Here is a 15,555-nt window from a genome sequence, read left to right on the forward strand (position 1 = left end):
TACAAGTTACACGCTAATAATTTTTTTAGATATCTGCACCTTAGAAACATAAAAACATAGAAAATAGGTGCAGGAGGAGGCCATTCGGCCCTTCGAGCCAGCACCGCCATTCATTGTGATCATGGCTGATCGTCCCCTATCAATAACCCATGCCTGCCTTCTCCCCATATCCCTTGATTCCACCAGCCCCTAGACCTCTATCTAACTCTCTCTTAAATCCATCCAGTGACTTGGCCTCCACTGCCCTCTGTGGCAGGGAATTCCACAAATTCACAACTCTCTGGGTGAAAAAGTTTTTTCTCACCTCAGTCTTAAATGGCCTCCCCTTTATTCTAAGACTGTGTGGCCCCTGGTTCTGGACTCGCCCAACATTGGGAACATTTTTCCTGCATCTATGTAAGATTTAGAGACTTAGAGACTATGTAAAACTACATACGCAGATGAATGTTTTAATAGACATCCCAACACAAATAAATTAGTATCTTATATTTATAATATCCTCTTAGATACTGAAGTCCCGTCTTCAGAATTATATAGATGAGCATGGGAAGACAAGTTGGCTCAATCCAAAATAAAAGGCACATGGGATGAAATTGGGATGCAAGTTTACAATATATAAATCACTGCTTGTTAAATGCTAGACACTCCTTGATTCAATTCAAAATATTATACAGACCATATTTTTTGACGTGGGACCACAGTCTTAGAATGACTGTGACACTGTGGTGGTGGGCCTGATCTCAGACAACGACGAGAAGGCCTACCGGGAGGAGGTGGCTGATCTAGCACTCTGGTGCCAGGATAACAGCCTCCTCTTGAAGATCAAAAAAACGAAGGAGCTAATCATGGACTTTAGGAGGGCACATCATCCGAGGACGTACACTCCATTGAGGATAAATGGGGATCCTGTGGATAGGGTGAACTGTTTTAAATATCTGGGAGTCCACATCTCCGAGGATATGACATGGGCATCACACGCCTCAGCACTCGTGAGTAAGGCAAGGCAGCGCCTTTACCACCTCAGGCAATTGAGGAAATTCAGAGTCTCTCCGAGGATCCTCCAGTGCTTCTACGCAGCGGCGGTGGAAAGCATCTTGTCCGAGAACATTACCATCTGGTTTGGGAATTGCTCTGCCCAGGACAAGAAGGCTCTGCAGAGAGTTGTGCGTTCAGCCAAACGCACTATGGGAACTTCACTTGCCCCCCTGTAGGAACTATACAACAGGAGGTGCAACTCCAGAGCCAACAATATCATGAGAGACCCCTTCCACCCCTGTAACGGACTGTTCCAGCTGCTACGGTCAGGCAAACGCCTCCATTGCCATGCGGTGAGAACGGAGAGGTTGAGAAGGAGTTTCTTCCCAGAGGCCATTCGGACTGTAAACTCCTATCTCACCAGGGACTAACTCTACTGAACGTTTTCCCTTCCATTATTTATTATGTAAAGGTATATATGTGTTATGATTGTGTTTATAGTTTGTTTGGTTGTTTGTCTTTTTGCACAAAAGTCCGCGAGCATTGCCACTTTCATTTCACTGCACATCTCGTATGTGTATGTGACAAATAAACTTGACTTGACAGAATAAAGGACTGTCATATGCTGAGCGAATGGAGTGTCTTGACTTGTATACTCTGGTTTAGAAGGATGAGAGGGCATTTCATCGAAACATATAAGATTATTAAGGGTTTGGACCCGATAGCGATCAATGAATGAATGAATGAATGAATCAATCAATCAAGACTTTATTGTCATTCAAAAATACACCAACAAATGCAAGTCTGAATGAAATTTTGTTGCATCTGGCCCACCGTGCAACATAAAATAACAAAACGATAAAATAGATAAAAAAATAAAATAGATAACAGTGGCGGCACATTACATGGATTCAAGAGTCTGATGGCTCGGGGAGTCTTGTGGCTCAGGATGTTGGGGGAGTTCAGAACCAGGGGCCTGAAGGTAGATAGATAGATAGATAGATAGATAGATAGATAGATAGATAGATAGATAGATAGATAGATAGATAGATAGATAGATAGATAGATAGATAGATAGATAGATAGATAGATAGATAGATAGATAGATAGATAGATAGATAGACAGACATATAGACAGATAGACAGATAGACAGATAGATAGATAGATTCTTTATTAGTGTGGGTGTCAGGGGTTATGGGGAGAAGGCAGGGGGAAGGGATTAGTTCATTAACTTATCATTAATTAATTCATTCATTCATTCAATCATTCATTCATCCATTCACCATTTCAATCATTAATTCATTCAATCATGCATTCATTCATTCATTCATCATCCACTCATTCATTCATCATCCACTCATTCACTCATCACATTCATCATTCATTCATTCACTCACTCATCATTCATTCATTCATTCATTCATTCATTCATTCATTCAATCATTCATTCATTTTGTCTTTTTAAACGTCCGTTGCACCCCGTCCATTGCAACCTCTCCATCTTCTCCTGGACAGAAATGGGTGCAGTTACTTGCTCCTAGCTCAATGGTTCGATGCTTCTTTATTGCCACAAATTCACAGCACAGTGACATTTTTGGACGACACACAAGTGCACAGTCGGCATATTGTGCCGCCGATTGCAAAAGAAAAGAATATTCACGTTTCCTTGACTAAAATGGGAAAATACGAAATAAAACCCAAAATAAATCTCAGGTAGAGACAATAGATGTACAGCTACTGTCTGCTCACGACTCCGTTGAATATGGTCCATGCTTTTTTTCAATAAGAGTAGGGTTGTCTTTAGTTACTGGACATTGCCACGCTGCATATCCTCCACCCTGTTGGCCTGTTGTGATTTTTGTTTTCCCTTCTTCTTCCTCTCTTGGTTGGAGCTTGAAGGCTTATTCCCTTTGGGCTTTGAAAATAGAGAGAATAATGTTAATGGTGGCCCAGCACTCCAACTCCCCCTCCCTTTCCGTATCCATCCTTTCTGTCCTGGGCCTCCTCCATGGCCAGAGTGATTCCCACCGCAAATTGGAGGAGCAACAACCTTATATTTTACCATCCATCCATCCCCAGTGGTATGAACATTGACTTCTCCAATTTCAGGTAGTCCCTGTTTTCTCCCTTCTTCTCCTCCCCTTCCCAGCTCTCCCACAGCCCACTGTCCCCGCCTCTTCCTTTCTTCTTCCCGCTCCCCCCCACACCCCCACATCAGTCTGAAGAAGGGTCTCGACCCGAAATGTCACCTATTCCTTCGCTCCATAGATGCTGCCTCGCCCGCTGAGTTTCTCCAGCATTTTTGTCTACCTATGATAAATGTGGAGTTCATCAGGTCATAAGTGATAGCAGCAGAATTAGGCCATTCAACCCATCAAGTCTACTCCACCATCCAATCATGGCTGATCTCTCAAAAGGTCAAAGGTTTCAAGGGTCAAAGGTCTATTTATTGTCATGTGTACCAATGAAGGCACAGTGGAACTTGTTTAGACAATAGACAATAGACAATACATCCATACTAAAAAAAACTACAAGACACACAACCACATAAAAGTTACCATAAACACCCACCACAGCGGATTCCCCACATTCCTCACTGTGATGGAAGGAAATAATCACAGTGAATGGCGGTGCTGGCTCGAAGGGCCGAATGGCCTACTCCTGCACCTATTGTCTATGTGGCATGTGGGCCTTTATAAAAAGCGGAATCGAGTATAGGAGCAAAGAGATACTTCTGCAGTTGTACAGGGCCCTAGTGACACCACACCTGGAGTATTGTGTGCAGTTTTGGTCCCCTAATTTGAGGAAGAACATTCTTGCTATTGAGGGAGTGCAGCGTAGGTTTACAAGGTTAATTCCCGGGATAGCGTGACTGTTATATGCTGAGAGAATTGAGCAGTTGGGCTTGTACACTCTGGAGTTCAGAAGGATGAGAGGGTTCCTCATTGAAACATATAAGATTGTGAAGGGTTTGGACATGCTAGAGGCAGGAAACATGTTCCCGATGTCGGGGGAGTCCAGAACCAGGGGCCACACAGTTTAAGAATAAGGGGTAAGCCATTTAGACGGAGACGAGGAAACACTTTTTCTCACAGAGAGTTGTGAGTGTGGAATTCTCTGCCTCAGAGGGTGGTGGAGGCCGGTTCTCTGGATGCTTTCAAGAGAGAGCTAGATAGGGCCATAAAAATAGTGGAGTCAGGGATATGGGGAGAAGGCAGGAACGGGCTACTGATTGTGGATGATCAGTCATGCTCACATTGAATGGCGGTGCTAACTCGTAGGGCCGAATAGCTTACTCCTGCACTTATTGTCTATTGTCTATGTTTCCATGTATCTATGCTTCTATGATGCCACATTGTTCAGTCTGCTCACAGTTGCTTTTCGCAGAATTCATTACTAAAAATATCATTCAATTTCCTGTGTGAATCCTATGTGCAATTTAAGACCATTTCTTAATATGGGCGGTGGCGCAGCGGTAGAGTTGCTGCCTCACAGCGCCAGAGACCCGGGTTCAATTCCTGACGATAGATGTGTGTACAGAGTTTGTACGTTCTCCCCCTGACCGCATAGGTTTTCTCCGGGTGCTCCGGTTTGCTCCCACCCTCCAAAGACGTCAGTTAATTGCCTTCTGCAAATTTCCCTATTGTATAGGATAGTGTTAGTGTACAGGCTGACCACTGGTCGGCGCGGACCTGGTGTTCCGAAGGGCCTGTTTCCGCGCTGTATCTCTAAACTAAACAACAAATTGTGTACAGTTTTGGTCTCCTAATTTGAGGAAGGGCATCCTTGTGATTGAAGCAGTGCTGCATAGATTCACAAGATTGATGCCTGGGATGGCGGGACTGTCATATGAGGAAAGATTGAAACAACTGGGCTTGTATTCACTGGAGTTTAGAAGGATGAGGGGAGAGGTTCTTATAGAAACATATAAAATTATAAAAGGACTGGACAAGCTAGATGCAGGAAAAATGTTCCCAATGTTGGGCGAGTCCAGAACCAGGGGCCACACACAGTCTTAGAATTAAGGGGAGGCCATTTAAGACTGAGATGAGAAAACCCATTTTCACCCAGAGAGTTGTGAATTTGTGGAATTCCCTGCCACAGAGGGCAGTGGAGGCCAAGTCACTGGATGGATTTAAGAGAGAGTTAGATAGAGCTCTAGGGGCTGGTGGAATCAAGGGATATGGGGAGAAGGCAGGCACGGGTTATTGATTGGGGAAGATCAGCCATGATCACATTGAATGGCGGTGTTGGCTCGATGGGCTGAATGGCCTCCTCCGGCACCTATTTTCTATGTTTCTATGTTTCTAAAACTTCTCAATTGCCAGATCCAGTGTAATTAATTTTCCCTTGAGCAGCTGGAGAGGATCTAGAGGAGGATTACGTGAATGATCCCAGGAATGAGTGGGTTAATTGATGATGAGTGCTTCACGGCACTGGGCCTGTACTCACTGGGGTTTAGAAGGATGAGGGGGTACCTCATTGAAACATAACGAAAAGTGAAAGGCCTGGATGGAGCAGATAGACACAAAATGCTGGAGTAACTCAGGCAACAGCTCTGAGAGAGAAGGAATTGGTGACGTTTCGGGTCAAGACCCTTCTTCAGACTGAAGTCAGGGTAGTGGGCGGTACAGAGATAACATTTAGCCTGGTTGGAGTGGATGTGGAAAGGATGTTTCCACTAGTGGGAGAGTCTATGATCAGAGGCCACAGCCTCAGAATAAAATGACGTACCTTTAGAAAGGAGATGAGGAGGAATTTCTTGAACCAGAGGGTGGTGAATCTGTGGAATTCTTTGCCATAGACAGCGGTGGAATCCAAGTCGATGGATATTTTTAAGGCAGAGATAGATAGTAAGGGTGTCAGTGGTTATGAGAAGAAGGCAAGAGAATGGGGTTGAGATGGGAAGATAGATCAGCCATGATTGAAAGGTGGAGTAGACTTGAATTGAATTGAATACATTTATTGGTTGGCCAAAGGGCCTGTTTGCGAGTTGTATCTCTGAAGTCCAAAGTAAAGCCTAGAATCCTGGAAATATCCTCGTGAAAATGCTAAGGATGCATTCCTAGTCTTCCGGTCAACATTATTATGACCCCTGCGCTTTTTTATACCTGCACTTTCTCAGCACTTGTAACATTACACCTTCATCTTTCCCTTTTTTGAATTGAATTGAATAAATGTTATTAGCCAAGTATGTATACATACAAGGAATTTGCCGTGGTGCTTTGCTCGCAAGTAACAACACGATATACCATAGACAATTAAAAATAAAACATTATAATTTAAACATGTGAAGAATTAAATAAAATACCAGAGCAAAAGGAGGCTACAGACTTTTGGTTATTGAGCTGTTTTTATGTCTGGCTCACACCATGTCTGGCTCTGGCAGCTTTGACAGTCCGAGGTCGCCTTCCAGAGGGAGGTGATTCAAAGAGTTTGTTGCCAGGGTGAAAGGGGTCAGAGATGATCTTGCCCGCTCGCTTCCTGGCCCTTGCAGTGTACATCGTGGCTTGGTTCAGCAACTTGAGAGCCCAGGAGAGGAAAAGGCTGCAAAAAGTTGTAAACACTGCCCAGTCCATCATTGGCTCTGAACTCCCCACCATCGAGGGGATCTATTGCAGTCGCTGCCTCAAAAAGGCTGCCAGCATCATCAAGGACCCACACCATCCTGGCCACCCATTCATCTCTCTGCTGCCTTCAGGTAGAAGGTACAGGAGCCTGAAATCTGCCACATCCAGGTTCAGGAATGGCTACTTCCCCACAGCCATCAGGCGATTAAACACAACTTCAAACAAACTCTGAACTATAACTGCCTCTAGCAGGTTATCTGTTTATTTATGTGTCTATATATATATATTCTATGGTATATGGACACACTGATCTGTTCTGTATTTATGCCTACAATATCCTGTTATGCTTCTGCAAGCAAGAATTTCATTGTTCTATCTGGGACACATGACAATAAACTCTCTTGACCAGACTCTTGACTCCACAGTTGGTCACTGGAGGGAAGGTTGCAGCCAACAACTTTCTCGGCTGATCGGACAATTCGCTGCAGCCTCCGGATATCGTGCTTGGTGGCTGAGCCAAACCAGACCACGATGGAGAAAGTGAGGACAGACTCTACGTAGTTGTACAGGATATTGGTGAGACCACACCTGGAGTATTGCGTACAGTTTTGGTCTCCAAATCTGAGGAAAGACATTCTTGCCGTAGAGGGAGTACAGAGAAGGTTCACCAGACAAATTCCTGGGATATCAGGACTTTCATATGAAGAAAGACCGGATAGACTCGGCTTGTACTCGCTAGAATTTAGAAGATTGAGGGGGATCTTATAGAAACGTACAAAATTCTTAAGGGGTTGGACAGGCTAGATGCAGGAACATTGTTCCCGATGTTGGGGAAGTCCAGGACAAGGGGTCACAGTTTAAGGATAAGGGGGAAATCTTTTAGGACCGAGATGAGGAAAACATTTTTCACACAGAGAGTGGTGAATCTGTGGAATTCTCTGCCACCGAAGGTAGTTGAGGCCAGTTAATTGGCTATATTTAAGAGGGAGTTAGATGTGGCCCTTGTGGCTAAAGGGATCAGAGGGCATGGAGAGAAGGCAGGTACAGGATACTGAGTTGGATGATCAGGCATGATCATATTGAATGACTGTGCAGGCTCGAAGGGCCGAATGGCCTACTCCTGCACCTATTTTCTATGTTTCTATGTTTCTACGATGGCCGTATAAGACTGTGGCAGATTGTGCTTCCTCAGCTACTGCAGGTAGTACATCCTCTGTTGTGCCGAATGGACTAATTCTGCTTCTATAACTTACTAGACCAAATGCAGACCCATTTGGTCTGTTTCCCCAACACGCGTTTGCGGGGGTGGGGTGGGGGGGGGCTTCGACTTCTCTATTCCCACACACGTGATGACACAGGCTGCGGGGGTGGGGGTGGGGCTGGGGCTGCTGCAAAGGCATATGGAAATGAGTGAATTCCGATTGGACATCTGTGAACATTGGGCATTCTGGGTGTTCAACCACATTCTATGGGTGAGAAGCCAGTTTTGTTTGACATGGGGGGGGGGGGGGGGGGGGGGGGGGGGGGGGGGGGGGGATTTGATTAAAAAAATGTGTACATAAACACGACGAAATGAATGTAATCATGAGTGGATACTTGGAATGAAAAGTGAAATCTCTACCGAAATGGAAAAAATCTTGGCGATTCTGCGTCTGGTGTTGGCGTAGCAAGGAATCAAAGGCTGGCAGCCACAAGTCAGGCAGAAAGTCGGCAGCCGGATGGCAGGCGGCAGCCACAGACTGCCGCCTGCCATCCGGAGGGTGAGGCATCACACTAACCACCTGGGTCTATTGGGTCTGTCCCTCCAAAGCACGGTTGCGGGGTCGGAACCTGGCTGGGGCTGGTGCAAAGGCACCAATATGTAAATGGTTCCATCCCGATTGGACATATGTGAGCATTGGGCATTGTGACATCACACGATGGAAACAAATCAAAAGGCAGACAGGCGGACGGACGGACACCGGACGCCGGCAGCCACAGAGTTTTATATAAAGACTAGACCAAGTGCAGACCCGTTGGGTCTGTTTCCTCAACGGCGTTTGCGAGGGGGGGGGGGGGGCTGCGGCATCACACTCACATTAACCACCCCCCAAACACACAGGTGGGGGGGGAGGGGGGGGCGAGAAGAGGGGAGAGGAGGAAACGGGACAGATTTGGAAGGGAAAGGAGGGCGGGGTGGGGGGTGAGAGAGGGGGATGGGGAGAGAGATGTGGGGGAGGGGGGGGGATGGGGAGGGAGGGAGGGAGGGAGGAGGGAGGGAGGGGGTAGGGGGGTGGGGGGAGAGAGAGGAGGGGGGAGAGTGGAGGGGGGAGGGGGGAGAGAATTGGAAGAGTGGGGAGGGAGGGGTAGGGGAGTGGTGGAAGAGGGACAGAAGGGTAGGGAGAAGGGGCAGGGGAGAGGGAAGGGGGTGAGGTAGAGAATGAAGGGGGGTGGGTGAGAGAGGGATGGGTGGGAGAGGGAGAGGGGCGAGGAGAGGGAAACATAGGAATATAAGATTCTATAAGATCCCCCCTCAATCTTCTAAATTCTAGCGTGTACAAGCCGAGTCTATCCAGTCTTTCTTCATATGAAAGTCCTGACATCCCAGAAATCAGTCTGGTGAACCTTCTCTGTACTCCCTCTATGGCATTGGGAATTGTGACATCACACGATGGAACGTTCACCAGGGGCTGGGGCTCCTGCAAAGGCATATGTAAATGAATCCATTCCGATTGGACATCTGCGAGTATCGGGCATTGTGACATCACACGATGGAACGAATCAAAAGGCAGAAAGGCAGCCGGATGGACGGATGCCGGCAGCCACAGAGTTTTAATATATAATAGATAGATCATAGAGATAATAGATAATAGATAATAGAAGATAGAAGATAGATAGATAGATAGATAGATAGATAGATAGATAGATAGATAGATAGATAGATAGATAGGTAGATAGATATATAGATAGATAGATGAAGATGAATAATCTTAATCAATAGTTGTAATTTAATTCTGAATGATTGATCCATGGGCTGCAGGTAGAAAATAATTCTCCTTTATTGTAATGTATGCATGAAAATCTTGCTTGCAAGAACAGTACAGGCACAAAGGATCAGACAACACACAAAAAGAAAGTAAGTAGACAAGTTTTATATTACCTTGTGCTTCTTTGGTTCATCCATAATCATATAGTCTGTGGGAAGGAAATTAGATTATCATTGCGTCAGATACCTAATTATCTCACATTCATCATGTGCTGTAAAAAGTCACGACATTTACAATACCACAGTTTAACAACAAATAGTATGATCGGGGAGTTTATCAGTTTAGACAGTGTTTCACCCCTTTCTTCTCTCCAGAGATGCTGCCTGTCCCACTTGGGCGTAATTTGCGCGTCATTTTTGCGACATAATTTACGCATCACGCGCGCATGGTGCGTATTATGCGAGCATGGTGCGTGGTGATGTAGGCAGTGACGCGTGATCGCGCGCGGTGCCCCAGGTTTTGGGACGTACGCGCGCCATCTGCGTGATCGCAAATGACTCCCAAGTGGGACAGGCCCATGAGTGTTCTTAATGTCCTCGTCACCTCCCGCTCGCATCTACCCCCTCCCTCTCGCTGTGCCCGTTCCACTGCGGCGACCTAATTCGCGAGTTCAGACGAGTTTGCCCTCGACATACTCGCAGCATGGTCGATACAAGGTCGTAGGAGGTCTTTCTAACTCTCCTTCATGCTCGAGAGTGGACCCCGTGTACTCGAGGCTTCAGCTAGGTCGCGGCGTTTTTTTCAAAATGCTGAAAAATGCCCACAAGTAAAAAAAGGTAAGTAAACCGACAGGTAATGTTAAATGTCCGCTAAACTTTATTAAAAGTTGCCTGGCTTCTTAAACGTGTCTCCACTCATTCCCTCCCTCCCTCCCCCCTTCTCCCACGTTCTCTCCCCTTCTCTCCCCTCCTCCCCTCCTCTCACCTTCTCTCCCACCCCCTCTCCGCGCTCTCTAAAAGACTTACCGTACATGTGCAGCCATCTTTTACCTTCCTGTTCATCGCAAGTGTGAATTTCAGACAGCGCTCCCCCGCTTTCCCTGGCCCCCACCTTTGCGATGTGTGTGTGTGTGTGCGTGTGTGCGCGTGTGTGCGTGCGTGTGTGCGCGTGTGTGTGTGTGCGTATGTGTTTGTGTGTCTGGGCGTGCGTTCGTGTGTGTGTGCGTGTGTGTGTGTGTGCGTGTGTGTAGACGGTCGATCCGGCTCGCGGTTTCATCGCTGACGGTCGATCCAGCTCGAGGTTTTTCAGGCGAGTGCCCTCGAGCTTGAAGGTCGAAGACAGTCGCTGAAAAGTGGCGTTAGTGGGACCTTTACACTCCGCTACCAGGCACCCCGTTCGCTTTTTTAAATTCTCGAATGAATTTTGACAAATCCAATAATTACTTGCGTTTTTCGGAATACCGAACTAGCTTATTGTTCATTTGTCCCCCAATTTCCTTTTGCAAAACAGAAGAGAGTTAGTTACCTGTTGACTTTTCAGCGATGTATTTAAGGAATTGCCTGTACAAGGGGGAAAAACATTTATGTTAGCAAATAGGTTTAACGGGAAGAGACGTTAGTGTTTCAATTTGGTGGGAATTAGAGGAACGCAAGTGAAACGGTTAGTTTCCAATTCAGAAAGAATGCAAGAGATAAAACACAAATGAATCTGACACGTCTACTTACCTCTGAAGACCAAGACAATCTGCAAAAGAAAGAGAAATATTAATGATAGCTAAAACTATGATAAGATCGATTGGAGTTTCTAACATCTTAAGACCAATGGTCGGAACTTCAATTTGGTTTAGTTGAGAGATACAGGTCGGTTCTCTGGATACTTTCAAGAGAGAGCTAGATAGGGCTCTTAAAGATAGTGGAGTCAGGGGATATGGGGAGAAGGCAGGAACGGGATACTGATTGGGGATGATCAGCCATGATCACATTGAATGGCGGTGCTGGCTCGAAGGGCCGAATGGCTTCCTCCTGCACCTATTGCCTATTGTCTATTAAAACTGGTCCTTTGGCCCACCGAGTCCACGCCGACCAGCGATCCCCGCACACTAACACACACTGAAGAAGGATCTCGACCTAAAACGTTGCCTATTTCCTTCGCTCCATAGATGCTGCCTCACCCGCCGAGTTTCTCCAGAATTTTGGTCTACCTACGCACACAAAGGATTCTTTATATTTTTTTACGGAAGACAACTAACCTACAAACCTGTACGTCTCTTGAGTGCGGGGAATCTCACGTGGTCACGGGGAGAACGTACAAAAAACACCGTAAATACGGCACCCGGGTCTCTTGTGCTGTGAGGCAGCAACTCTGTCGCTGCTCAACCTAGCGCTGTGATTATCACTTGCCGATTTTGTGTGGGTGAAATACTAGCCAATAGATGCAGGAGGAGGCCATTCGGCCCGTCGAGGATAATGTTGTGTTAAAACGTTACAGCAAGTAAAATTATGAGAGGCATAGATAGGGTAGACAGTCAACGCCTTTATCCGAGGTTGGATCAATCAATTGCGAGAGAGCGTAGCTTTAAGGTGAGAGGGGAAAAAATTAAATGAAACTTGCGGGACAGGTTTTTTTTACAAATAGAAACATAGTGACATAAAAATTGGGTGCAGGAGTAGGCCATTGGGCCCTTCGAGCCTGCACCGCCCTTCAATATGATCATGGCTGATCATCCAACTCAGTATCCCATCCCTGCCTTCTCTCCATACCCCCTGATCCCTTTAGCCACAAGGGCCACATCTAACTCCCTCTTAAATATAGCCAATGAACTGTGGCCTCAACTACCTTCTGTGGCAGAGAATTCCACAGATTCGCCACTCTCTGTGTGAAAAATGTTTTTCTCATCTCGGTCTTAAAGGATTTTCCCCTTATCCTTAAACTGTGACCCCTTGTTCTGGAATAGGGCGAGGGTAACGTAATCTCCATTATAATTTAATCTCTAGTTTTGAGTCCATGAATAATTCTAACGTTTAATGTTTTCCGGATAGTAATCAGGAAGTGGAATAGACAATAAAATATGTCATCTTCTTAAATGTTTGTGGAAGTTAACTTTGATATTTTATATGTTGGAAGGCACCACTTCTCCGTGGATTGTCACCTTGTGGTGGTGGAGAAGCGTGTGTGGTCCTGAGATCCTGATTGCGATGCCGTCTGGAGCGATGCTCCTGGTAGGGCCACCCATGGCGGTAAGGTCGAGGGGGAGGTCTCTGACATAGAGCGATCCAACCAAGACCTCAACGGTGGAACAGGCGGAGGACGATGGCTGACCTTAGTGGAGCGTCACAACGGCTGGGAAGGCGGATGAAAGCTGCAGCAGAAAAGGGTCTCAGGTCGTCTTGGACTCCATGCCACTGGATCCTGACCCAGATCTGTCAAGGACCGTCTGTGCACCAGTCTCCCCTCGTTAAACAAAGTCACGCACAGGCATCCTCCAACCCTGGAGACACCCATGGTCAGGTCAGCCTCGACCGAAAGGGGGCCGAAGAAGGGAGGAACTGCAGATGCTGGTTTAAATCGTAGACACAAAAAGCTGGAGTAACCCAGCGGGACAGGCAGCATCTCTGGAGAGAAGGAATGGGTGACGTTTCTTCAGACATTTCAGATTCAAGTATTTTGTAAATGAAATCATATGGATGTACAACAAAAGGAAGGATGCCATTGTTGGCAAGAATGCAGAAGAGATTCACCGGGATGTTACCCAGGCCTGTGGGCAGAGTTTGGATAGACTATAGACAATAGGTACAGGAGTAGGCCATTCGGCCCTTCGAGCCAGCACCGCCATTCAATGTGATCATGGCTGATCATCCCCGATCAGTACCCCTGTTCCTGCCTTCTCCCCATATCCCCTGACTCCGCTATATTTAAGAGCCCTATCTAGCTCTCTCTTGAAAGCATCCAGAGAACCGGCCTCCAACGTCCTCTGAGGCAGAGAATTCCACAGACTCAAACTCTCTGTGAGAAAAGGTGTTTCCTCATCTCCGTTCTAAATGGCCGACCCCTTATTCTTAAACTGTGTATGTGTGGCCCCTGGTTCTGGATTCCCCCAACATCGGGAACATGTTTCCTACCTCTAGCGTGTCAAAACCCTTAATAATCTTATATATTTCAATAAGATATCCTCTCATCCTTCTAAACTCCAGAGTGTACAAGCCCAGCCGCTCCATTCTCCCAGCATATGACAGTCCCGCCATCCCGGGCATTAACCTGGTGAACCTACGCTGCACTCAACCTATTGTCTATTGTCTGTTGTGAGGAATGATGATGAATGTGTACAAAGTCAACACCTCGCCTCTGAGCTGTCTGCTGAGCTCACACTGAACCAATCCACTGGCTCATAAAGTTCACACATTTTTTAATCTCTATGTGTGTGTGTGTGGGTGGGTGTGTGTAGTGTTTGTTTGCAGTCAGTTCTGGTCACACGTACCCAACCTTACCGGAAATCACCCCCTGGTCTCACTCATTTCCCATTCTCTCTCATATCCCCCACATAGTATAGGATAACAGTAGAGAAGAAGGGCCTCGACTGATTGGGGATGATCAGCCATGATCACGTTGAATGACGGTGCTGGCTCGAAGGGCCGAATGGCCTGCTCCTGCAAACACTGTCTATTGTCTATTGACCCGAAACGTCGCCCATTCCTTCTCTCCAGAGATGCTGCCTCACCCGCTGAGGTACTCCAGCATTTTGTGTCTACCTCCGATTTAAACCAGCATCTGCAGTTCTTTCTTATAACAGCAAAGAAGTTGGGAGGTCATGTTGCAGATGTATAAGACGTTGGTGAGACCGCATTTAGAATATTGTGTTCAGTTCTGGGCCACCATGTTATAGGAAAGATATTGTCAAGCTTGAAAGGGTTCAGAGAAGATTTACGAGGATGTTGCCAGGACTAGAGGGTGTGAGCTACAGGGAGGGGTTGAGTAGGCTGGGTCTCTGTTCCATGGAGCGCAGGAGGATGAGGGGTGATTTTATAGACGTGTACAAAATCATGAGAGGAATAGATCGGGTAGATCCACAGAATCCCGTACCCAGAGTAGCAATCATGAAGCAAAGGACATAGGTTTAAGGTGAAGGGAAAAAGGAATCTGAGGGGTAACTTTTTCACACAGGTGGGTGTATGGAACTAGCTGCCTAAGGAGGTAGTTGAGGCTGTGACTATCTCAACGTTTAAGAAACAGTTAGACAGGTAAATGGACAGTTGGGACATGGGTGAGGTGTTGTATTTTGAGAAGTCTAACATGGGCAAGACCTACATGGCGAACGGTAGGGCTCTGGGGAGTGTTGTACATCAGAGGGATCTCGGAGTTGAGGTGCATAGTTCCTTGAAAGTGGCATTGCAGGTAGAACGGGTGGTCAAAAATTGCTTTCGGTACATTGGCCTTCATCAGTCAGCCGGGATTGTTGACCGGTGTGGGCAAGTAGGGCCGAATGGCCTGTTTCCACACGGTATCACTATGACTATGGTAGAGAGTTTAGAGGGATATGGGCCAAATGCAGGCAGGTGGGACTCGTGTAGATGGGGAATGTTGGCCAGTGAGGGCAAGTTTGGCTGAAGGGCCTGTTTCCACACTGAATCACTGTATGACTATGAATCTATGATATAGGGTTTACAGGGATATGGGCCAAACGCGGGCAGGTGGGACTAGTGCAGCTGCTGGTATGGGCAGGCTGGGCTGAAGGGCCTGTTTCCACGCTGTATCACTCTATGAATCTATGATATAGGGTTTACAGGGATATGGGCCAAACGCAGGCAGGTGGGACTAGTGTAGCTGCCGGTATGGGTTAAGTTGGGCTGAAGGGCCTGTTTCCACGCTGTATCAGTCTATGAATCTATGATAGAGGGTTTAGAGGGATATGGGCCAAACGCAGGCAGGTGGGACTAGTGTAGCTGCCGGTATGGGTAAGTTGGGCCGAAGGGCCTGTTTCCACACTGAATCACTGTATCACTCTATGAATCTATGATAGAGGGTTTACAGGGATATGGGCCAAAGCGGG

At 46.7% G+C, this 15,555-nt stretch overlaps 1 protein-coding gene across 1 annotated transcript in view; it reads right to left on the reverse strand.

Moving 5' to 3' along the window:
• Positions 1 to 14,794: 14,794 nt before the first annotated feature.
• The window catches only part of LOC129694204 (uncharacterized), a 6,361-nt gene continuing 5,600 nt past the window's right edge, over positions 14,795 to 15,555 (reverse strand). Inside the window, exon 3 of the mRNA XM_055630921.1 lies at positions 14,795 to 15,555. This exon is cut by the window's right edge and continues 229 nt beyond it. Coding sequence (XP_055486896.1) covers positions 15,531 to 15,555 — 25 coding nt within the window. The 3' untranslated portion in view covers positions 14,795 to 15,530.

This window comes from Leucoraja erinacea, unplaced genomic scaffold, assembly GCF_028641065.1.
Source record: "Leucoraja erinacea ecotype New England unplaced genomic scaffold, Leri_hhj_1 Leri_57S, whole genome shotgun sequence".
Classification (NCBI taxonomy): domain Eukaryota; kingdom Metazoa; phylum Chordata; class Chondrichthyes; order Rajiformes; family Rajidae; genus Leucoraja; species Leucoraja erinaceus.